We start from the raw sequence: 25,883 nt of genomic DNA, 5'->3' as shown, positions 1-25,883 counted from the left end.
TACACTAAGAACAGCCACATTCCCACAAACTGACAGGATTTCCTTTTTCATTAAAGAATAAGAAGAGAAAGACACCAGGGAAGTTAAGGCCTGTCTAAAGACTTATTAAAGTTGGAGTTTTATTTGGAGCATGCGAAGTGGAACAATCCATCAGCAGAAAAAAACCCTGCTTACTGATGAGTAATGGATTGTATTTCTTCAGTGCAGGGAGAGCTCTCTTCCCCACTCACAGGGCACAAGGATTCAAGAAGCCAGGTACTTTGGTGTCACACAGTGCTCCTCTGTCCCACCAGCCTCTCAAAAGAGCAGGGAATTATGAGTGTCTATGGTTAACTGAGGCCCACCAGAAGGTCTGCAAGAGGAGCCCATGCCTCTGCCATCCAGAATCAGCTATGGCTTTTAACTCTAATGATCACAGTCTTCTCATTACAATACCCAAGGAAATATGAAGCTGAATGAGATGAAACCACACTAGAGGATTCGGTCGCCTCTTTTAGAGCCTGAGTTAGTCAGAATGCTCAGAGCAAAAAAAAAAAAAAGATATCTGCTTACTCTCAGGGGGTTCTCGTTGAGGTAGGGGGGTTCTCCTTCAATCATCTCGATGGCCATTATCCCCAGCGACCAGATGTCCACTTTGGGCCCGTACGCTTTCCGTGTCACCACTTCAGGTGCCATCCAGTACGGGGTCCCCACCATGGTGCTGCGTTTGCTCTGCTCAGGAGTGATCTGGGCACAGAAGCCAAAGTCAGCTGGGAATTGAAGACAGAGGCAAAAACCAGAAATCAGCAGGTTCCTCCAAAAAACAACACGTACTGATGCCAGCAGTACAAGCTGGTTTGTTGCATTCTCTGTTATACTGCTTCTGCAGCTCTAAAGGAGGAGTGGTTTTGTGGCTAATATGGTGTTCAGGAGCTAAGTTTCTAAATCTGACTCGCTGAGGCCATGAGGATCACAGAGCTGCTGCCTTGTCTACATGAAGGTTGGTGATCAGCAAACAGCCGTATACGATGCTGTGAAACTTGACTGTGCAGCATTTTGCAGCTGTAAAACACCATGTATGTCTTCAGGATCATTCCTGGGTATGTGAAAACATAAGTCAATGCCCAGTCTGATCTTGATACATCCCTCTACCCACCCACTGCATTATCCAGTCAGATTTTTAGTCCCAGAGATATTACTTCCCCAGAAGAAACATCATCCCTCAAACAGGATTTGCTTTCCAGGGTCAATACTATATTCAGAATAAGTTTAAAGTTCCTAAATTTATACTTAACTTTTTTATTGGAGTAGACAGAAAGATGGGAGCCTTCACATGAAAATTACTTGGTCCAAAGTCTTATTTGCATTTGCCTTACCAAAAGAAAACTGGTTCTGCTCTTGTGTGACCAGCAGAATTAACACAGCAAGATGCAATGCCCATGTTGATCTCCTATGGCACCAAGGGTTCAATTTCAGGCAGAACGATGAAAATTAAACTAATCCCCAACTGAGTTTTTATCAAGGGTAACAACGCAGATAGGTACATATGGTTCACAAACAGAGCAAACTTCCAGCAGAGCCAATACGAAACCCAGATCCAGAAGGTTACTGCATCATATCCACAGGGGCTTTCCTAACCACAGCCAAGTACCTGCATACTGTGCTCAAAGATGTTATTCCATAAGAACAGAGCACTTTGGCCCTGATTCATTGCTGACACTCCAGAGATCTGACTGTATCAAAGTGCAAGTTTAGTCTAAAATGCAATTATGTACAAAAAAAACCCACCTTCTTACTCAGCATATCTGCACTGTGTGAATTTTGAGTCATATCTGCTGTCACTGCCGACAAAAATAGATTTATTTATGCCAGTTGGGTGCTAGCCAACAGAACTGGGAAGGAGAAGGAGGGAGCACAATTTTGTCAAAGCCATAGGTGGAAAGTAATCGTTCACTGGTCCCCAAACTTATCTCTGCATGGGCAATCACAAGCACAGCCGCTACCTTAGCACTAGAGGGGCAGAACAGTCTCAAGGTCTTCGTTATCAGTGATAACACAAGGAGGAAACAACACTAAGAATTCAGTTTGGGCTGAGTTTGTAAGATTAAATGCTATCTTGTTGCACAGCTTTCAGTTTCCCATTCACTCACTCCCCTCTCCCAAGTACCTGCAAGTATTTTCCAGACTGAAGAGATTGCACACAAATAAAGGCTTGTGACCCTGCACCTTTAAACTCAGCTTTACAGACTGGTGTAGCATTAAAATACTGATATTTTAGGCAAAAAAAAAGCAGGTGGTCCAAAGCTAAATGATTCAGGTTGGATATTAAGAAAAATTTCTTCTCTCAAAGGAGTGGTGATGCACTGGCACAGGCTGCCCAGGGAAGTGGTGGAGTATCCGTCCCTGGAGGTGCTCAAGAATATGGTGGATGTGGCACTGAGGGACATGGTTTAATGGGCATGGTGTGGATGGGTTGGCAGTGGGACCTGATGATCCTAGAGGTCTTTTCCAACCCTAATGATTCCATGATGCTAATCCCAAACCTCACTGCATGTCCGGTATCAGTTCACAAGGACTTAAGCTTGCCAATCTCCATTAAAACAGATGCCACAAAAATATGTACAGCAGCATTTCTACAGACTCTTCATCACTGCAGCATCAAGTAACTCAAAAACCCATCTTCCCACTAGGCCTGTCCTGTAGCATATAGCAAGCCTAGCTTGATAACTAAAGCCACCACCAGTGTTGTTCCCTACATACTTAGTTTGACAGAGCCATCCATTCCCAGCAGGATGTTGTCACTCTTGATGTCTCTGTGAATAACTTGGTTTGAGTGGAGGAATTCCAGAGCCTGAAGACACTGAAAAAAGATAAAAATTCACATAAATAAAAACAGAGTTCTTTCTAACCATGAATTTATTCACCAGCTATAGTTGGCCAACTGATGGACATTAACATCATACATTTTGAGCAGCACAGGCTTAGCTTCTTAGGAGCCTTTCCTATACCCAGTATGTGTGAGGCTACAAAGAAACATCCCTACTGGGACCAGCTGGTGGACAGGGTAGTTCCAAAGAGAATAAGTGTAACCACGGGAATTCCAACCCCATTTTTCACCACAATCCTTGCTCTAGGGTGAAACCTAACAGGAGTACGCTGCAACCCCCCAAGTAAAATCCACCCTCTGCAAAATTACTGTTGTGTTAGAGAAGCTGCAGATGGCTGTTCCTGCAGAGCCAGTGACACATCACAGAAAGCCCATGTCCCCTACCCCTCACAGCTCACTGAGTGTGAGCGCAGCTTTACCTCTCGGCACACAGCTGCGATCTGTCCTTCGTCCATGCAGGTCTCTGTAACAACATCTGTTAGGGAGCCTCCTGCCAAGTACTCCATGACTACCCAGAGCTCTTCTCCTACAAGGTAACTGAAATACAAAAAAAAAACAGTTTTTAGAAGAAGCAGATAAATGAGCATGCCATCATTTACCTAGTCAGAATGCACTGGGTTTTAAAGCTATCACAGAAGTGTAGAGAAACCATCCACCATCTCAGGCACAGGGACAATCCTGGATGACACAATGGTTGGTTGCCCACAGACCACAGAGAAAGAACACAATATATTTAAGCACCATGCATTTGAAAAAAAAAAGTCAATCTTTTTTATGGCACCATTCAGGTTGGCGTTCTCACTGAATCACTGAAGTGCTTCCCGGTGTTCAGGTTTTGTCCAAAATATTCAGAACTGTTGCTCAGAGAGTTGGTGGATACCCCATCCCTGGAGACATTCAAGATCAGGCTGGATGGGGCTCTGAGCACCTGATCAGTAGCTGTCCCTGCTCATTGCAGGGGATTTGGACTAGATGGCCTTTAAAGGTCCCTTCCAACTCCAGTGATTCCATGAGGGACGTGGAACATGGAACATTCTTCTGGATGAAACAGCAATTCTACAGATTAAAATAAAACAGCAAAAGCCTGGAAGGGCAGCTCTTGCCCCCTAAAGACCTGTAGGAAGACGGGGAGGAGAAAGCTGAGATGAGGGCGAGTATTCTCAGCCATTTGGGATATTATTCTCTGCTGGGAACATGCATGCTGATGTCTAGAAGCAGAAGACCTGGGATGAAGGCATCAGCATTAATTCATATTAAAAAAAAAAAAACAATAGTAATCACCAACCACTTCTGCCTTTTTGGGCCCATCTGGAAAAACATCGACACAACTTTTCACAACAGACACATCAGTATGACACATTCCTGAAGGAAGGAATCATCAGTTTGGAAACTATAAAACCCACCTTCAAGTCTGTCTGCCCGTTTCTGAAGGGAGCAGACGGATGAGTCAAATAGAGAAGGAAGGCAAAGATTCAAATCAAAAGCTTATCTGCTGGCACTAGAATTCATCAACAAGCTGTTTGCTTTGCTCAGAAACACTGATCCTGCTAAAAAGTGAACAGCGAATTTGCTGGGAGCCAAAGGCAAAAGCAGGACACGCTCTAGGGAACAACAGTGAAGGAGAAAAAGGTTATGAAGTCTGACTCGGCACAGAAAAATAGACAGAGATGAGCGAGACATCACAGGAGTGAGCAAGAGCTGCACTCTGGCCCCAAAAGAACATGCTGCCAACACCTGAGCTGATGAAAAAAACTCCCAGAAATAACAACTGCAGTCTAAGCTGTACCTGGATGCTAGAAATATCACAGCTACAGAGAGCTTTTAGTATTAGAGATGAAGATGTGATCTAAGTCTGGTGATGCTGAAGATGGCAGCGAGGCAAAGCCTAAAGCTTCTTTCAGGACTCAGAGCAACGCTCACAGAGCAGATAAGTCTCCATCTTCAAGCACTTGCAGCTTGTTCCTGGCAGCACAGACCCCAACAAAGGCAGAATCACCTGCACAGCAGTCTGCTGGGGTGACAGAGGAGCGGAACTGCTTTCAGAAGCATTCCTATGGGTCAGCTACCTCTCCATGGGCTCTGAAAGCCATTCCATCTGGACCTCTCCTTCCTGTTCCCTTTGCTGTTGTTGATTCTTCTTCTCCTTCTGCCAATCTAGGGCCCCTCCTAGATTTTATCAGCACCCTCTCCACAGATCAGTGGCAGCCTGGAAAACCAACACTTCCCTTCTGTGCCACTAGCACCCTCTGAAGCCCAAATCCACTTGGCTATAGGGATGGGCAGAGCAGGATCCACTGTTCCTCTGTGACCCTCTCAGGTTGCACAAGCTGGGAGCAAGCTGGTGTCTCTTCACAGCCAAAGGGGATGGAGAGAGCCAAGAAGCCCACTGCGAACCAAAGCTGCCACAAGCAGCACATGCCAAGATCCAGGCACCTCAATAATTGATAGCTCTGACACAACGTGCAGGGAGGTAAAATTAACAGCGGATCCTTGCCAGCTGCCACTGAGCAGACGTAATTTCAGAAGGCAACATGGTGTCATCTCAGGGCTCTTTTCACTCTCTCGCCACAGCAGAGGCATTTTAGTCCCTGTGTTGCCTCCTGTAGACGTGCCTCAGGAATCATAAAATCATGGAATATCTCGAGTTGGAAGGGACCCATAAGGATCATTGAGAACAACTCTTGGCTCCACACAGGACCACCCAAAAATCAGACCATATGTCTAAGAGCATTGTCCAAATGCTTCTTGAACTCCAGCAGCTTGGGGCCATGACCACTACCCCGGGGAGCCTGTTCCATGCCCACCACCCTCTGGTGAAGGATCTTTTCCTGATATTCAACCTGAACCTCCCCTGTCACAGTTTCATGCTGTTCCCTTGGGTTCAAGGGGATCCAGGACACCTACGTACCGCTCTCCCCATGACATCAAAAGTATCGCAGTGTCACACACCGTCACCTGCAGTCACTCTGCAAAAGGAGGCTGACAGAAAAAGCAGGGTGATGAGAGTCTTGAAGGAAGGATGTAGCCTACAGCTTTCTCTTCACCCCACGTAAAAACTTCAATTTCAGCTGAAGGCTGCGTCCTGAAAGGAGGTTGTAGCGAGGTGGGGGTCAGCCTCTTTTCCCAGGTAACAGTGATAAGACGAGAGGTAATGGCCTTAAGTTGTGCCAAGGGAGGTTCAGGTTCAATGTTAGGAAAGATTTCTTGTCAGAAGGAGTGGCAATGCACTGGCACAGGCTGCCCAAAGAGGTGGTGGAGTCACTGTCTCTGGAGGCGTTCAAGAACTGTGGCAATATGGCACTGAAAGACATCATTAGTGGGCATGGTGGGAATGGGCTGTTGGTTGGACTAGATGGTCTTAGAGGTCTTTTCCAACCTTAATGATTCTATGATTCTATTTTGGTAAGGGCAGGGGCTGAGGCAGAGATGAGAGATCGTTTATTCTGATGAGTATCCTGCAGCTCCCATTAGGTACTGAGAAAGGGAGACACTGTCAGAAACAGAACCTCAAAAGAGAAACCAGGTCCCACAGCAACAATGCATCCTTCCTTATACTTCCTTCTGGGACAGCAGTAGGCAGAAGCCAGCAAGCTTCACTCATCACCCACGAAATGAACAAGCACACGAGACCAGGCAGCAGGGATGCAGCTCTCCAGGAGCAAGAAGCTGCAGTTTCAAAGCTGAAGTGGAACAATAGACACAAGAGCTCCCACATTCACCCTCATTGCTGTTCAGTCCATTTGCAGCACTCAGATAAAAGTTAATCCTTCTGTAAAAGATTAGTGAGAGAAAGCTGAGGACAAAAGAAGCAGCTTTTGTTGCTGGAAGTTTAAACAAGGCAGCAGGACATATAGCTACCCTGCAGCTGGGATGTACTGCCTAGACGTGGCATGTGCAGGAACACTGTGATGGTCTCTCTAGTAAGAACATGCATCTCAAACAGTTTTTTCCAAAACAAAGCCTGTAATCAGCCTGGAGAAATGCACACTTTTAGCTCACACGCAATACTTAAATACTCTTTTCCACATTTCACATTTTGAACAGGTAATATCCCTCTGCTCTTTCTAAGGGAGCATATGTGTCCTTTCAACAACACAGCTCTTTACAGTTACGCATACAATGTGGGACACAGCACCATCTAAATTCAGTATCACAATGGATGTTGATGCTGCAGCATGAGAACTCTCTTTCATATTTTTGCTAAGACAACACAAGAAGCCTGTTATGAAAACAACCAGTAGGCTTTTGATGGATATGCAGAGCAAACAAGTGTCCAAATATTCTCCCGCAGATTTCCAAAAGTGATTCTAGGTCATGTCTCTCCACTCCACCTTCAGAAAATGAGTTGCCAATATTCAAGTCTGAAGCTCGCTTATCTGAAGCTTCTGCTTTCCCTACAATGAGCCAAACCTGCAGTTAACCAAGACTGCTGGTTTCTGAAGAGTGCAGCAATCTGGAAATCCTGCTGCAACCCCAATGGAATAAGCAGCAACGTAAGATGAATGATTCAAGCTTGACACAATGCATCAGCGTTGAACTGATGCTGAATTCAATTCACCGTGAAACACTTTCGCTCTGTTTAGCTTTCAACACATCCTAGATTTCAATGCTGGCAGCTCATGACTGTTTCCTGGAATTCAACCAGGGGGAGATGCAAGCATTTCTTGTGCTTTCAAAGGCAGCTCCCTACCCCTAAAGCCACCCAGTTGCTCCTTTTGAAGTAGCCAACCTCCAAACCGGTGATGACTGCAGCACTGCTACCACCCTTATGCAGAATTTGATATCCTGTGGGGAAAAAACCCACAGCCACATTTGTTTGTGAACTTGGTATTTTATTGCCTTGAGCTACACAGTGAACAGAGTTTTCGTGGCTACGTGCATTTATGTTAGAAAGAGCTTACACAGGGCAGCAGTCACAGCGCTGATTATTTCTGCTCTGTTTCTGTCCTAATCCAAGGAACAAGTGCAAGTAGAGGTCCCTACATATGTAAGCAATTAGGTGCAGCTCCTGCAGTAAGGAGAAGCAGGGATTCAGAAGTTGTCCCACATGAATGCAACACACCCAAGGCTGAGCAGGAGTAACACAGCACGTGCACGAGTCCAGAAAATTCAGCTACGAGTAAGGAATAAGCTTGTTCCTTCTACCTTTCAAAGGGTTTTTATACACTGTGCCAGCTCTCCTTTTCTCCCTTATCCACATCCACAAGATGCAGTTTTGCTCAGTTATGTGTTACATGTCATTTACCCTCATCACTACGTAGAAAACCTCAGCAGACAGACACATGGACAGGATTAACACCTAAGCCTGGAAGGAGTTAACTCTTGTGTAAGCAGAATGTTTGCCTTGCTCAGAAAAGAGGAAAGAAGAGAGGAACAAATACAAATAACACAGTTCAATCTATTTCCATTTCTCCTCTAGTCGCAGGGAGGAAATGGCTCACCGTGTGAAATTTGGCAGAGCATGCTGAAAAAATGGAGTCCTGACAGCACGCTGCTAATGCCAGTACCTCAGAATGTCTGGATACTCAATAAACACCAATTCAGTCACTTCTTTCTCCTAGGATACAGACGGAGACCACTACAACACCCACACCCCAGCCCTGCCAGATGCAAGACTGTCCTATATCTGGATTAAGTTGAGACAGGATCACTTAAGACAGTGACCAAGAAGTGTTTTCCAGAGCTCTTCTGCAAACTCTTCGAACTGTGACATACCTGTCCAAGTAGTTGACAATGTTGGGGTTTTTGTTTTCCCTCATTACAAGGATTTCATTGATGATCAATTCCTTTTTGGGCTGCTGCTGCAAATTCATCTGTTTGATTGCAACCTACAGTGAAGAAAAAGCAAGATAGAGAGCATTATTACAGGAGTTCCCTAGAGTCCTGCCAGTAGTGTTGATTATTTTTGTCCTTACATTCACACGAAGGGGGAAGCCACTCATTCACCATGAGTTACTCAGTCATTCAGCAACTCTGAGCTCCTGCAGCCAGTTCACTTCTACTCTTGCTGGGCATATAATGCCAAAAAAGAACAAAGGAAATTACTGTTTTCATACTGGACTTTTATATCACTGTTGGACAGCCATCTCTAGCTACCCTTCCTTGGCAAGACAGCAGAGAGACCCTTACTCTAGTTTGGACTGACACTTCAAAGACTTTTTATTTTGCATCAGGTGTCTTTGGAAGTTTTGTTTTGTTGCTGTGTTTGTAGTTTGTTTGTTTGTTGTCCATTCCTGTACAAATCCTGTGCTTCTAGAAATCTACAGCAGAGTGTGTAGGGAGGAGGTGAATAGTATAGGCTAAGTCAAATTTCAAATAATAATTCTCCTTCTATTTGTCACAGCAAGACCTAGGGAAGAAGAATCACCAATATTTAGATTAAAGGCTGAGCATATGGGAATTGGATTCAGCTTTATCCCCAGCTATAACAAAGAGAAATATGGGCAGATTCATTAGCTGTGGTCCTTTTGCTTAGTAGCTTTCTACCTGTTTCATCACACCTACTCCACATGCTTATGTGCAGAAAGCAGCTGGGTATAACATGCTTTTAATTCCTACATTCAGCTACCCCACAACCAGTACTTCACGAGAACACCTGGCCTTCAAAGAGAAGCCTTCCAACCACAGAAAGCCTTCCATCCAGTAAGTCTGCCCAGCACAGCAGGAGGCAGAAACACTTTGATAGGCATTGCAGCCCAATTGTACTTGGTCCAATATTTAGGCAAAGGGAGTGATACGTAATTATACCTTTACAAAACTGCTGATTGCAGGGAAAGCACTATGGGCTAATGGAGGGGAGTCAGTAATTCAAGCTCACAAAAGCAAGGATTAGAAGCAACAAGCCAACACAGATAGATACAATCAGCATTTTGATAGTATAGCAGGAGATTCTACAGAAAAATGCCAACACACGAAAAGGCAAGAACAGACAGACATCATACTGCTTTTGCACAGTATTCATAAGGCTGCCAGGCAGTACTTAACTAAGGCAGAAACAAAGACCCTGTGCAGCTCTTTGCACAAGGAGAAGAGAATGAAAGACGAAGAAGAGAGGGAAGCATTTGCTGCAGATAAAGAAATTCCAGAGCAATACTGAGGAAGACTCTGTACATCCACACTCCTGTTCAGAGGCAGATTCAAGGGCATGCTTGCACGAAGGGGTGTTTTCCTTATCTATGACTGTATTAGGGTACAAAGTAAATAGCTGTAGTTATACTAAATAGGCATAATCAGCGAAAATCGTGAGCATTCTTAATCCTGGCAGCTGCCCAAGGCTCTCGTATGTTGCACAATAAAGAAATTTCCTTCTAGCACTTCTAATATGTGCTGCCTTTCACTGAGCTCCTGAGCTCACAGCATTGGTATCAGCAGTGCTTCACAGAAAGGAACAGGTTAACAGGATGTCAAGGCTACAGTGATCCCCAATGCAATTTTAAGAATCCAGGGACCAATCAAGCTAGTATAAGGGGAATGATTTAAAAGTCTGCTGTACTGCAAGAGTTCAAATATTCACATGGGAGTCACTGAAGGGATCCAGAAGGAAAACAGAAAACCACCAAAGGATTTCCTCCTCCTACAAAACTTCTCATTGCTTCAAAATAAATGCAACACCCCTTCCTCAGAGGCTGTAATTAAACTCTGTTATTTCTTCAGGAATTGGAAAAATGGAGTTAAGAAATTCACTGGTGGATAACCCCGATGTTGTACAAATGCAAAGTAGACACACAGTGCTGCAGACTTCCATAAAGATATCTGGAATAATGCGTACACTTTCCTCTTTAACAATCCTCCATCTAGCAATAATCATTTCCACAGGTGCTGCATATCCATCAGTACTAGTTTATTATGTATGCATGCAATGTGCTCATTGTGCACTTTTCAATATTCAGGAAAGAAAAAAATAAAAAGACATTCCTTGCCTCTCAAGCCAAGGGCAAAAAGCAGGTGGGCAAAGGGTAGGAAGGAATTATTTCTATGCAAGTCAACTAGTGTAAGTAGCAAAGGAAAAGAAGGCATAAAAGAATTTACATGGGGGGAGGAAGACCCTTTGGCAGGGTCTCTTCTGATAAGACAAAGGGAAATGGTTTCAAACTAAAACAAAGGAGATTTAGATTGGATATTAAAAAAACAGTGTTTTTATGAAAAGAGTGGTGAGGCACCGGCACAGGTTGCCCAGAGAGGTGGTGGATGCCCCGTCCCTGAAGGCACCCAAGGTCAGGCTGGACAGGGCTCTGAGCACCCAATGGAGCTGTGGGTGTCCCTGTTCATTGCAGGAGAATTGGACCAGATGGCCTTCAAGGGTCCCTTCCAGTTCAAATGATCCTATAACCATGAAACATCGGAGACGAAGAGAGAAACTTCTGCTAAGGAGCTACCCAGTCTCAATATTTGCTTCCAGCCTTTGTGGTCACAGAAAGGTTCCTTACAAATACAAAATGATTCAGGAATTAAAACCTGGGAAATCATTTTTCCAGTTTACTGCTCAGACCACTCGGCCGTGCCTCATTAGTAAGGAAATAAATGCCCCATTAAAAACAAAATGTCATGAACCCCTGAAAGAATGTCATTATTTTGAGGCATCAACTGTAACATTCAGTGGACACAGGATGGTGTCCTGAAGTGGTATTTTGGCAGCACTTACCTCCTGTCCTGTAGCTACATCCATTGCTGTATAAACTGTACCTGAGGCTCTAAAGAAAAGGGAGAATAATAATAATGAAAAAGGAGAATGATGATAATAAAAAGTTTATTATTGTCCCATAGCAAGACAGAATTTAATGTACTCCTCCTACCACTTGTCTCTGTGCTCTCACTCCCATTCTTCATCATGCCAATAATTCCAGCAGTAAATGTAACCTGAAATACTTCTTAGCCAACAGCACTATTGGAGCAGAAGTTCCAACGAGGACCAAAGCTCCTGGTATGGAACAGTCTGCCCATCCAAATCCTTGCTGCTAAACCAGCAATGCAGCACAGCTTGTAGGACCACGAGCTAAACTGGCATGACTGCAGTGCCCTGGCTTGCAGACTGCCCAACGTGATTACAGAACAGGCGGGATCAGCTAAAGTAAACAAATGTGGCATTTGTAGTGAGGGGAATGGGAGTTTGGGCCTCAGCACAGACCCGTCTTTCCATGAAGTGCCTCACTGCAGCCTCTCCCCAGAGCTCTACTTTCCCCTACTCTGCTAAGAGCAGCACAACACCAGCAGTGAGGAGAGTTAACTCAGAAAGCAAATCTGTGCTTTCAGCCTTGCATGCTGAAAATAAGCAGCTCCTTCCCTGCCTACAGCTATATTTAGCGACCTGATCATCTAATGACATATTTTCTTCTATTAAAACACAATTGCGTAAAAGAACCCAGTCACTGTGACTCAAAACTTTGGTAGGAAGGGGAAGAGAGCTTTGGGGAAGGAATAAAAAAAAAGAATCGACAGCGTTTCTAGCAGTCTAACTTAGCCTGGATTCAATGCTTCTTTCTCAACATAAGGAAAGGTACAGGAGAAGTGAAGCATATACCAACCCTTGCCCAATCTTCTCAAAACGCGTGTACTTCTTTTTTGGATCACCCACACTCACGATGCTTCCTACAAAAAAAAAAAAAAAGAAGCAATTTTAGAAGTACTTTTCCATACAACTACATCATGACAACTTCTGTCGGAACATATTTACCACTTTCCCATACCAGCAATAACATAGCCATTACTGATCTAACTAATAGGTTGCAAGACACAGGGAGGAAGCTAGAGAGACCCTCAGAGTTGCCCTGGGCATTGCTCAGCTCCTCTATTAGGAGCCCAACAGCAAGGGGAAGGGCAGGAGGTTTTAGTAGCAGTTGCCACGCAACTGCAGACATGATTTCCTGGGTTCGGAGAGCACCCTGAGGCAATCTCAGCTCATTTTCCCTAATGTGGCAGTTCAGCTGAAAGAAAGTCTATCATTGCATCCCTTGGAGGGTAAAGCATTTGGCTCGGTGTTCTGCAAGGTGGTGAGGGGCTGCTCAGGCTCAAGGTGGATTTGGTATCCATGAGGAACACAACCCCAAGCTTTCTGTATACTAGAGGGAGCTCTCAGAACAAGGGCACAGAGGCACCAAGGCCAAGGATTAAGCTAGAGAAGCTGCCAAAAGGAGCATCTCTGGAACCCCACATTCCCTGAAGATAGTGATACTCATCATGCCCCCAAAGCTGGAGGGGAATGACATCCTTTAGGGCTGAAGACATCAGCTGGGTGCAAGTCTCCCCTACAACATCACCAGGGTTTGACTAGATTATCCTAGTGGTCTTTTCCAACACTAATGATTCTATGATTCTGGGATCAAGAGATGCAGAGCTGTCTCTGCGTTGTTTGCGAGTTGCTCGAGCAGCCAACATACGGTGCTGCCTTCGCAGGAGCCTAGGGCTGAGCCTAAACAGATGCATTTTGGCAAGGAAGCTGCTCGTGGTCATCACGCCAAGAAATCCAGTAGCGAGCAGAGTAAGAGCAGGCTATTTTCAGACACCAATGGCCAGCAGCCAAATCCACAGGGTTTAGGGCAGACAGAAGTAAGAGAGGGGAATACGGCTCATGTTTGGGGAGGAGGGTTGGAAGAGAAATCAGACTGTATACACCCCACTGCACAATTACTGAAGCAATGCTGTCTGCCCTGAGGACAAACATTTCTGGACAAATGTTCATAAACTTGTCCTTAAAGCCTAACACGGGATGCAAGTTCAGACTGTGAGAGGCAATGTTTGCCCAAGGCAGTCACAGGACAGTGTTGCAGGGCAGCAACAAGAGGCAGCTGTCGGTCTTGCCCTGTTTAATCCTCTCATCTGCAAAAGGGGTTAATGTCTCCCGCCTCCCAAAAAGCCAGGTGAGGATTCATTAATGTTTGCAATAACATTGCACTAACGCTAAGAGGTGGGGATTTACAGAAGTGAACATATTTGCATTAGAATAGCACCTTTTTTCCTACCCCAAACCCTGCCTGCCCTATCTGGTCACAAAATGGCTCAAATCTTTAATAATACAAAGGTCCTGCTAATTCAGCAAGTGAAGTTGCTGTTTTGAAACCAGTCTTGAAAGTGCAAGTTTTCAGGTAGCAAACACTTCTAGCTTACATGCCATCAGTGCAATTAAGGCTTTATTTCAGAGGAATGAGGTACCCAAGTGACACTATATTGAAGTTATGCCCTCAGATTAAGTTTCTCTTGATCCAGATATTAGCCTTAGCTTCATTAAATAGAGGGGAAAACTCAGAGTAGTCTTAGCCTGACCATAGGGGTGCTAACACAATCTACATCATCTGATATGCAAGTCACAGATGTAATTAACACAGGATTAGTAGTTCAAAGAATTAGAAACACTCAACCCTAATAAAAGCTGCCCGAGGCTGAGGATAGCAATCAATTGCACAGAACAGCTGTTTCAGCTGTCAAATGCTGCCACAGCATATCTCAGTAATGCCAGGCAGTAGAGGAGTACTTTAAATAACACCCATGAACTAAAGGTAAGGACTGCTGAAGAAACTGGGACACAATAGAAAGGCAAGATAACACCCATGAATTTGGGTTGTTTACTGGGAATACACACAGTATCAGGACACTTAAAAATCAGCAAGACATTCAATGTCATGATATCGTGGGAGGTGGATTTGGGTTTGCATGAATTTTCTGTCTTTTAGCCTCAGTAGAAAGCTCTGCTCGCCGTAGGTACAGCATTTCAATATAATCATCCACACTCCAGAGCTGTGGAATATCAAGATGTGGAGCAGTCTCAGACTTCGTGGTTAAGGAGATGTTACATATTCAGGGCTCGTTTTGCAGAGTCTGAGGATCTGCAGCTCCCAGAGCCCTTCAGCTGGCATCACAGGTGCTCAGCTTACATTTACACTCTCCCTCTTCATCTGCCCCAACTTTGGCACACAGTCATAAGGCAAAGTTTTCAGTAAGGGATCTCAATGCGGCAGCGCCCAAACATCTCAACTTTTAAGATATCAACACAAAAGAACACAGAATTTAATTTTTTTTTTTTCCAAGAAGACATACTTAATTTTTCCAAAATCTCTTCATCTGACATTTTTGGCTTTTTCTTTTGTTTCTCCGCGTTCCTGACCAGCATGTCGGGTGCCGCTGTGCTGTTTTCCGAAGGAGAAGAAATTGGAGAGGTGGCCACATCTCTGGTAGGAGGAGGAAGGGGATCTATCACAGAGCGGGTGTATATCTAAATTGCATTGAATAAAAACATGCATGAGTACAAAGCAGATGATGACTTAAACGCTATTCGTCTTTTCAAGTCCTGACAGTGACTCTGCTGAAGGAGGTGTTAGTACTCACAGATTTGGTGTGCTCAGGTCGTGGAGCTATCACAGGGGGTGGAGCTGCATCGTCTTCATCATCTTCATCTTCAGACACTGAGGGCACCGCAGGGGTCTCAGACACAGCTTTCACATTCTGCATGTGGTCGCACAAATAGCAAAAATAAAAACCTGATTGCTTCTTATAAACATGTAACGAATGTTGGATTAAGCTCCTAACAGCTCCTAAACACAATTAGAACAGGTTAGAATGGTGGGAGGTCAAGTTAACATCAGCTTTGGTAGTGGGACTCGAAACTAACTAATGAGAGATTCTGGAAGTAGAATCTGGTAAAATCTTCCAAAATCCCTTGGAGAATTATATTCTAAAGTAAAATATTATGTAAAAAATGATTTTTTTTTCAAAAAGTTTTACAACTGCCTAAAAAAGTATTACTTGGATTTTTTTGGCAATACTGTGATTAGAACTCAAGCCTACTTATATCCTTTAGAAATCTGAATCTGGATTTGAAGTTCATGGAGCTCTTTACACTATAAACACCCCAAAATAAATTTGGCAAGCCCCTCAACCCACTAGACCAGTTCTGCCTGCTCTCCTGCTTCCAGTTTGTTTACCATCAGTTCCCTAAGAGTGGCAGTGGAAAGAGACTTCTTAAAGTAAAGTTATTTAAGTTATATATAAAGTTATATATAAAGTTATATATAAAGTTATATATAAAGTTATATATAAAGTTATATATAAAGTTATATATAAAGTTATATATATAAAGTTATTATAAAGTTAAACAGGGGGGTAAAAAGGTAATATTTCACTGACCCTATGTTTTTGGAGTGATCAGCATGCTGACATATATTTGAGAAAGTGCCCTTGACGTAACACAAAAGCTTAGGCTACTGAAAACAACAAAAAAGCACCTACACACTGGGAATTTCCTGAATCTCTCCAAAATTAGAGGTTACCCAGCATCTTACAGAAAACATTGGGCCACCTCAATAGACCGGTAACTACTGATTTTTTCAGGATTTATTTTAAAATCCAATGGCCTCAGGTATTCTAAGCTCCTGAGGACTGATGCACAATGAGATGTAATAATTAAAAATGACAAAAAAAAAAGTTCTCCTTTTCTTTTAGCAGTCCTAAGTGGTCAAACAGCAATACTCCCTTCCAGAAGGGAGCAGAACAAGCCAACTCCAGATAATGTCATGGCTGTGAGAAAATAAGAGGTGAGAGAACTGTGTGTTCTTATGAATCACCTCAAATAGAAAGTTTTATTTATTCCATAAATATACATACGTAAATATTACTGAGCTTTTCAGCTCTGTCTCCAGGTAAAGTGAAGAGGAGTGGTGCTGTCCTGGTAAGGACAGAGTAAAGGTCGGGCAGAGAGGAGGAGAACCTTTTATTTCCTTCTCAGCTGAGATTAGCTTGGTTAATCAACACTGCTTCAATCCAACCTCACAGGCTAGTAATTAAACTTTGTTAGATCACAGATGTTTAGAGACATATAAAACCTGAGAGCAAAGTGGTTATGGTTTTCTAGATTACCACACCCAAAATAAACAGACGCAGGAATGGATCAACTTATATGAAAACAGCACTATTTCTAGTCATTAATTCACTAATTTCTATTTATTATTTTAATAATAAAAGCCTCTTCTGTCTACTTGGCTTTACCATGGTTTTTGTTTTGTTTTAAGGTGCAAACATGTCTTTTTAAGATGATTTGCCTGTTTTTCTAAGTATATTCACTATATAGAATCATAGAATCGTGAAGGTTGGAAAAGACCCCTAAGATCACTAAGCCCAACCATCAAGCCATCACCACCATGCCCACTAACCATGTCCCTAAGTGTCTTTAAAATGATTTTCAAACACTAAGCAAACTAAAAGCTACACATAGATAAAACTATCCAATGCAAGTTTTTAAATCCCCAAACTCAAGAGTTGGTATGAAGGCTTACCAGTGTATTTGAAGAATTGTATTCCTCTGCCAACTTATCTGAAAGAAAAAGATACTAATGTAGTTATAAATGAGTTGTAAACACAGCAGTACTAAGGAGAGGAGATAGGGACAAGCTCCCTTTGGAAGGGACAGGAAAAACGGCTCCTCTTTTCTTAGAGGCTTTCAGAAACCTTCTGCACCCTATAGCAAGTCTGAAAATGGCTGTCTCTAGTCTCTCATGACCACCCTAGACTTCACTCATTGTCCTGGGATCATGGCTTGCAGCACCTCTCAGGAGAATTAGCCCAGAAGCAGAATTATTGATTTCAAATCCAATAAAGCTTAAGAGAAGAGGTAGCTGTATTTCAACGTCTATGCTTATTTTTGTTGTTGTTGTTGTTCTCCTAGAGGGATCTATAGGTTGGACCTCATTCAGGGTCCTTGCACCTGAAGGTCCTTTAGTGGAGGAAGTAAAGTGCAAAGGAACTCCCTAGACTAAGGGAGCAGGGGGTACAAAATTCTACAGGCAAATGCAGAAACCTCAAATCTCTGCTGCAGGAAGGTGGAATTTCCCAGAGCAACACCTGGGAATGTATGCTGTCATCCATCCACATACACAAGGTGCTTTCAGTGGACTTAGAAAATCTTCCAGTGCTAAATCACCAGCAGAGGCACTACAGCTAGCCCGAGACCTGCAAGGTACTCAGGTTCAGCCATCAAAATGTCCTGCAACAGCAAACAAGGATCCCACTGGTGGGCTTCTTGTTTAGCTATCCAAGTACATATGGGGAAGATTTGTGCTTTTATTCCTGCCTGGAGTCTTACTGAGTAATACCAATTCTGATGACATGGCAATATTCCTTTTAAAGAACCAAAGCAGCTTTGATTTATGGAAGAATCGTGCTAGCAGTTATCAAGCACCTAGCAGAAGAGGAGTACTTCTCAATTACAGCATACAGGAATGGAAAAACCCTCACTCCAGCACATATGAAGCAACATCCATACCCAGCCAAAAACTGAAGGTGCGGTAAAATTTATGTGTTCTCTCCAGAGATTTTCACCACTGGGAAGCCAACACCAACACTGCCTCCCAGATGTGAGCTGTATGCTTTGGAAAACCTACTGGTTTGGAATTTACCCAGTTCACTGACGTCCTCTTTTACAAATACGTCAGGAATTAACAAAATTAACAGAACAGTATTTTTCAAAGGAAGAAGGGTGCCCAAGCAGACACTGAAAAGACAGATCTACTCACAGATTAAACAAAAGAAATCCCCATGTCCAACGACTAACAGAAAGCTGGACAAAACAGCCATATACGTACCTGTGAAACTCATGTACTTCTGGCTGCTGGAGGTCTTCTTGGAGTTGTAAAACTCCAGTACATCCAGCACTGCCTGGGGGTTCTTCTTCTGCTCTAACTTGGTGATGTTGGAAGTCTGTAGTAAGCGTGCCCATTGCTCTGGCATTCCCTGTGGGGAGATGTACCACATTAGCCCACAGATGACCTAGTGTGGTTCACATTACACACACACACAGTTCTATCATTCTTCTTCTGGGGTTACTTCATACTGCAAAGGAAGTGGGGATAAATGAAGAAGAGGGGGGCTGGAGTTAGATCATCTCTGAGGTCCCTTCCAACCCACTCCCCTCTGTGATTCCATGACATAGCCACTGTCTGGGTCAGAAGTCAGAATCACAGCATGGTTAAGGTTGGAAGGCACCTCTGGTCCCTCCCAGCTCCAGCAAGGACACTACCCAGAGCAGGATGTCCAGCATCGTGTCCAAATGGCTTTTGGAGATCCCCAAGGAGCAGCCCCCAGCCCCTCTCTGGCCCCTTTGCCAGTGCTTAATCATCATGTTCCAGTACCCGATTGTCATGTCTTTCTTACATGGACAGATCAATGCCACTCAGTTCACAGAGATCCTTTGAAGATCAAAACTCAAATGATAGAAAGGATCAGACCTAATGCTGCTGCTCAGGAAGAGTCTCAAACAAGAAAATCTTTATACGAACATACACATGTTGACGTGTACTCAAGAAAGACTAGAGAAGTAACATAACTGTACACCATCTAGCACAATGGACATGCAACAACACTCATTTGGGCCCTCTTGTAGCACTAGTTCTCAGGTAATAGGGGTATGGTGTATATTGTCATCAGAGCTGGGACAGCAGAGATGTTAACCTAGCACGCAGAGCTCATAGTTTCATTACAGGGACACAGTTTCAATCATAAAATAAATACATTCAGAGTACAATGCGGCTTGCAACTTTCAGCACCAGCAAGGACAACTGCTGGTGTAGATGAAGTGGCAAGTGACTGGGGTACTCTACTGATAAAGGTAATGCCCCACTGGTACATTAACCTGGGCAAGTCTAGAAGCTGACATGCAAAATACATCTGTACACACAATTCAGGCTAGGAGAGCAAAGTGTCTTAAAAAGAAATAAGCACGGATAAAACCATCTTGCTTGTGAACAACTGCTGTTATTAAACTAACTCACAATCAAATTAAGAGGAACAACATGATGAAATACAACTCTGTCTCCCTACTATTTTGCATATGTCAATTAAATAATGCATAGAAATATCTGCTATTCAGCCTTAGGACAGCACATGCACATTCTGGCACAAATAGGTATGCACAGTTGTGTGTGTCCTCAAGCAAAACCCTGAGATCCATTTAGAGGACACAGACTATGCTGTAGAACTAATACAGCTCTAGAAGAGGAATGAGGGGAGATATACCAAGTTTTGCTGTCCACATCAGCCGAAAAACAGCAACGGAAAAGTCTGCGGGCAGCCTGGGCTCCTGGGATGTGCCAAGCTTGACAAGCAATCTCTCAGCAGGAATTAGTGGGCTGCCTCTACAGATGTAGATCAAACTAGATGATGGTAATAGCCTTTCCAGCATTACCATATAAAAGATTAATAGGTCCTGGCTCCTCCCAGCAATATGCCAAACCACACCGTTCTCTTTTCCTACAAATCACTTACTGTGAATTCTCCAGTGACCGCATCAAATCCCACATGAATCGTGTGTTCGAAGTCAGAAGGGAGGGAGATCTCCGGCCGCTCCTTCTCTTTCTTTTTATTGGCTAGAAGAGACAACAACAAAAATATCCACCAGTCCTTCAAGAATTAAGACCTCCCGACAGCTTCCAATTTTACCTAAGCATCCACAGCTTTTGTAGTAGATTTCAGTCTGAGGCAGAATTGCAAGTCACAAAACATCATTAACTAGCGGATACTGTAAAGGGGCAATAAAGATCAGAGTCCTGTAACACACGACAACAGATTTTAACCAATATTTAACATATTTTGGATACGTTAAACATCAGCCAGTAGGGCTGGACACATAGCACAAGGGCTATTTACTTAAAATATCCACTCAAACCTATGTACATCAGAATCAAAAGCACTGTAGTGGCAATAGCTGGAAACCATGCGGTTTTGGATATATTTTTTTATTCATTGTTTTTAAGAACACATTAAAGGATTACATTTTTTTAAAAATGCTATTAAACATACTCACTTCTCATATTAGGGAAAAAATACTGCTTATAAATTGCTTATTTCAACCTACAGCATCGAAGCAGAGTTTACAAAAAAAAAACCAAGTATACTGAGTGTATTTCTACGTAATCTTATACAAGGAAAACCATTTTTTACTTCCCTCCTAGAAAATGTACTAAATGTGGTTTTAATAACAAGCCTTGTGCACACAGCAGGAAGATAGCAGAATCTGGCAGGTGAGGAGCAGAACTCATGAAGAAACAGGAAAGAAAATAAACCAAAGCAGATGCACTCCACAAATTTTAAAGTTAGGGCTTCAAACAAGATTATCATTATGTCTCGGATTAAGTTCATCCATACTCATGACATACTAAAGACTCCACCTTTCCTTTAATATTTACTATATTCAAGAAATTGAGATCAGTTTAAAGAAGAACCACGTTCTACTCAGATTTGCCACTGCTTGTAGTTATAAATAAAGCAGAGCCAGGAGAAGGTGATTAAAGCTCTTGTGTTTCCCAGCTGCTACCTTCTGGATCTAAAGCCAGAGATAATTTGTTTTGTGGCTGACATTCCACAGTGCGCTTTTGGCAATACAAATGCCAAACCTCAAGCATTTCAGAAGCCTCGGAGGCTGATGCTCAGTATTGCCATTATTTAAGACACTGCTGGAGGTTAGCTGTGAGGAGACCATCACGGCTTCCCTCAAAGGACTAACGCCTGTTTTCTCCAGTGCTCAGGCGCTGCTGCACAGAGTAATTCTGGAGAAAGAAAAGGATCAGATGCTCAGCTTGGGACGTGGAGAAGGAGCAGTTTCCCATCACTCTTTCAAACAAAGGGGATGGGGGAAGCTGAATGACAAGAGCGACAGCTGCCAACGGGAACATGGTCTGATAGTGATAGGACAATGGGGGATGGTTTTAAACTAAAACAGGAGAAATTTAGGTTAGATGTTAAGAGGAAATTCTTTACTCAGAGGGTGGTGAGGCCCTGGCACAGGCTGCCCAGAGAGCTCTGGGTGCCCCATCCCTGGAAGCGCTCAAGGCCAGGCTGGATGGGGCCTGCGCAGCCTGAGCTGCTGGGCAACCAGCCCACAGCAGAGTTTGGAACTGGTTGATCTTTGAGGTCCTTTCCAGCCCAATCCATTCTATGATTCTGTGAGTCTATGAATGTAGAGAGAAAGCTGAAATGCCGGAGGAGCCATCACAGAGGTGGAAGCTAGGAGCCAGAAGCAGCTGCTTGTTAGCAGATGGTGAGCATCTGCAACATGGAGGCCTGCCAGAGAAGGACCAAGCAGCTGCATCCAGCAGGTATACAGAAGATGCTGCATGCACAAGGAACAGATAGAAAACAAGAGAAAAAGAGATGTGGAGAGAGCCAACTGCAGCACCATGTTCTGTAGTCCATTGCTCCAAGCCAGATGAATTGTCAGCTGCAGCCCAGAAGTCTGGAACACGGGGGAGGAGGAAGAGGGCAACAGTAGCAGTACCACTGTGCAGGAGTGCTGCATGGGAAATCACAGAACCAGGGAATATTGCAAGTTGGAGGCCACGAGGCCTCTCCTCAGCCTCCTCTTCTCTGGGTGAAACAAACCAATGCCTGAATGAGCTTCAGGTACAAAGATATGTGAAAGGGGTATTGCTGGGAGCGGAATAAACCCCCCATGATTCAGGAGAAGACAGTCAGAGACCTACTACTACACCTGGACTGCCACAAGTCCATGGGGCTGGACGAGATCCATCTGAGAGTACTGAGGGAGCTAGCAGAGGTGATAGCCAAGCTGCTTTCCATCATCTATCGGCGTTCCTGCTCAACTGGAGAGGTCCCAGAAGACTGGAGACTTGCCAATGTGACTCCCATTACAAGAAGGGTCGTAAGGAGGATCCGGGGAACTACAGGCCTGTCAGCCTGACCTCGGTGCCAGGGAAGGTTATGGAGCAGATTGTCCTGAGGGAGATCACGTGGCATTTGCAGGACAACCGGGGGATCAGGCCCAGCCAGCATGGGTTTGTGAAGGGCAGGTGCTGCTTGACCAACCTGATCTCCTATGATCAAATGACCCGTCTGGTGGATGAGGGAAAGGCTGTTGATGTGGTCTACCTAGACTTCAGCAAAGCCTTTGACACTGTCTCCCACAGTATTCTCCTGGAGAAACTGGCAGCCCGTGGCTTGGACAGGTACACTCTGTGCTGGGTAAGGAGCTGGCTGGAGGGCCAGGCCCAGAAAGTGGTGGTGAATGGAGTTAAATCCAGCTGGCGACCGGTCATGAGCGGTGTTCCCCACGGGGCGGTGCTGGGGCCTGTCCTCTTCAATATCTTTATTGATGACCTGGATGAGGGCATTGAGAGCACTCTCAGGAAGTTTGCAGACAACACCAAGCTGGCAGGAAGTGTCAATCTGCCTGGGGGTAGAGAGGCCCTACAGAGAGATCTGGACAGGCTGGATCTCTGGGCTGAAGCCAATGGGATGAAATTCAACAAGACCAAGTGCCAGGTCCTGCACTTTGGCCGCAACAACCCCAGGCAACGCTACAGGCTTGGGGCAGAGTGGCTGGATGGTTGTGTGGAGGAAACAGACCTGGGGGTATTGGTTGACGCTCGGCTGAGCATGAGCCAGCAGTGTGACCAGGTAGCCAAGAAGGCCAATGGCATCCTGGCTTGGATCAGAAATAGCGTTGCCAGTAGGAGTAGGGAAATCATTGTCCCTCCGTACTCAGTGCTGGTGAGGCCCCACCTCAAGTACTGTGTTCGGTTTTGGGCCCCTCTCTGCAAGAAAGACATGGAGGCCCTGGAGCGTCTTCAGAGAAGGGCGACAAAGCTGGTGAGGGGTCTGGAGCACAGGCCTTATGAGGAGCGGCTGAGGGAGCTGGGATTGTTCAGTCTGGAGAAGACGAGGCTCAGGGGAGTCCTTATCTCTCTCTATAACTACCTGAAGGGAGGTTGTGGTGAGCTGGGGGTCGGCCTCTTCTCTCTTGTAACTAGTGACAGGACGAGGGGGAATGGCTTCAAGGTGCACCAGGGGAGATTCACGCTGGACATTAGGAAATACTACTTTTCTGAAAGAGTGGTCAGGCACTGGAATGGGCTGCCCAGGGAGGTGGTTGAGTCACCGCCCCTGGAGGTGTTCAAGAAACATTTAGATATAGCGTTGAGAGACATGTTTTAGTGGGGTTATTGGTGGTAGGTGGATGGTTGTACTGGATGATCTTGTAGGTCTTTTCCAACCTAGCTCATTCTATGATTCTACACACAGTTTTGGTAGGTCTGACTAAATAACATAAAGGCCTCTGTCACATCAGTAATTCAGGTTTCTGTTCATATTTGGCACACAGGTAGAAAGATCAAGTGTGGGCCTACACTGGAATACAGAAAAATCATGAAAGAATCACAGAATGGATTGGGTTGGAGGGGACATTAAAGCCCACCCAGTCCCAACTCCTGCCATGGGCTGGCTGCCCCCCACCATCTCAGACTGCTCAGGGCCTCACCCAGCCTGGCCTTGACCATCTCCAGGGATGGGGCACCCACAGCTCTCTGGGTAGCAGTGCCAGGGCCTCACCACCCTCTGAGTAGGGAATATCCTCCTAATATTTAATCTGTATCTCTCTTGTTTTAGTTTAAAACCATTTCCTCTTGTCCTATAAGACCATGTTATAAGTCTGTTGTCCTCCTGTTTATAAGCTCCCTTTAAGTACTGCAAGGCTTCAATGAGGTCTCCCCAGAGCTTTCTCTTCTCCAGGCTGAAAAAGGAAGTCAGCTTTCTGCCTTTAAGTAGTTTTCATACTCCTGCAGCAGTTAATGCTCTCCCCACAACCTTACAGTTTCTTGCAACCACTTCCTACAGATTCTCAACCGTCCGCATTTTTCCTGACTCTCAATAACTCTTTGAGACAGCTTCACAAACTCTTGCTACAATCACTTTGCCTTAGCTATAATGCAACAGCAGGTGAAACCATAAACGTTTTCTTGTACACTTTAGTATATCTTCCTGAATGCCACTTCCAGGGTTTTGTAGTGCCCATATTGAATTAAAGCCTCATGTAAATACACATTAAGGTGGCACATGAATTGAGAGGCATTCTTCCAGGATTCCCAGAAGACAATGCATTTCACAAGTTCTTGCTCCAAAATCTAACAGACCTACAAGCCTAAATGCATTCAAACATTAACAATCGCTTTTTGTGGTAGAGGTGTATATCACGGTAGGAGGCATGTAACAAAAAAGAATTAAAGAGATGGGCTCTCAATCTTGCTGAACATGTAATCCCCACCTACAGTGATCATGTTATCCCTGCAGTGAGTCAAAAAGCCCTGAAGAATCTTAAATAAAACAAGAAACTTATACTTGCTTAGCAAGGCCTACCTATCACTAAGTGCTTCATCCCCACAAACATCTTACCACCTCCTCATTCAAAGTCTCACACATTTGATGCTGTGAAAAGAGCTGACCACAGCCTTCCACCCTGGTGCTCTGACATGCTGGGCTGCAGCTAGAAAGCACAACATCCCACAGTAAAGAAAGCCCGTGGGCCCATCCTGAATGTCTTCTTCACTGGTAAACTTAAGGAAAGCATTCCCATCTCAGAGGCAAGATACCACACATTTGCAGCAGTGTAACCACTGTGGAAAGGGCTTGTAGGCACCATACACCATTACTTCGTGGTACCACCCTGGCACTTTGTGAATCAGCAGTAGAGATCAGCAAACATCAGCAGAGCAAAATGTGCCACATTCTCCTGGTTCGTACACCCCAAGAAGTTACTGAACCCAAAAAGACTTGAATGCTCACAACTCCTGCTGATAATACGAAATCATGGGAGCATGCATTTGGAGAGGTTCCATCCAGTATTGAAGTTGAGGGTTAAGCTGGGACAGAGGACATCAGAACTACAAATTACACCTTACACTTGCAGACAGAGCATGGCACTTCCAAAGCAGCCTGGCAAGGAGAGGTAGCTCAAGAGAAATGTGTGCACACACATGAGGGCATTTCGGGTTTTTGCAGGCACAAATCACTGGCTTCCCTGAGTTAGGATACAAAAGTCACAGAACACCCCAAATTACACTACTCCGAGTGTCCAGCCAAACCAGCAAACAACACTTGAGTTATTTCAGGCACAAACCAAACAGATTGTCTGAGCACCTGGGAACTTTACTAACAGTTAAGCAGCAGGAGGGAATTTGGTTGTCATCTGAGATTAGAAAAATCTTCCTAAGGTGAAAATCAACCAATCAGAAGTGGAGGTGATGGTGTTAAA

The 25,883-nt window shown here is 44.4% G+C and overlaps 1 protein-coding gene across 7 annotated transcripts in view; it reads right to left on the bottom strand.

The window, feature by feature from the left end:
- PAK1 (p21 (RAC1) activated kinase 1) overlaps positions 1 to 25,883 on the bottom strand; it is a 76,107-nt gene that overhangs the window by 6,626 nt on the left and 43,598 nt on the right. For all 7 annotated transcript variants that reach the window (XM_021383141.1, XM_021383128.1, XM_021383150.1 and 4 more), the window contains 11 exons: positions 20,108 to 20,208; positions 18,430 to 18,577; positions 17,125 to 17,162; positions 15,182 to 15,298; positions 14,894 to 15,068; positions 12,388 to 12,451; positions 11,508 to 11,556; positions 8,582 to 8,694; positions 3,286 to 3,403; positions 2,740 to 2,839; positions 553 to 749 (listed from right to left, as the gene is read on the bottom strand). In XM_021383141.1, the coding sequence (XP_021238816.1) occupies positions 553 to 749; positions 2,740 to 2,839; positions 3,286 to 3,403; positions 8,582 to 8,694; positions 11,508 to 11,556; positions 12,388 to 12,451; positions 14,894 to 15,068; positions 15,182 to 15,298; positions 17,125 to 17,162; positions 18,430 to 18,577; positions 20,108 to 20,208 (1,220 nt within the window). The remainder of the gene's footprint in view (positions 1 to 552; positions 750 to 2,739; positions 2,840 to 3,285; positions 3,404 to 8,581; positions 8,695 to 11,507; positions 11,557 to 12,387; positions 12,452 to 14,893; positions 15,069 to 15,181; positions 15,299 to 17,124; positions 17,163 to 18,429; positions 18,578 to 20,107; positions 20,209 to 25,883) is intronic.

This window comes from Numida meleagris, chromosome 1 (genome assembly GCF_002078875.1).
Source record: "Numida meleagris isolate 19003 breed g44 Domestic line chromosome 1, NumMel1.0, whole genome shotgun sequence".
Lineage (NCBI taxonomy): Eukaryota > Metazoa > Chordata > Aves > Galliformes > Numididae > Numida > Numida meleagris.
Note: the sequence above shows the minus strand (reverse complement) of the source record. Positions and strands in the feature narration are given on the sequence as shown.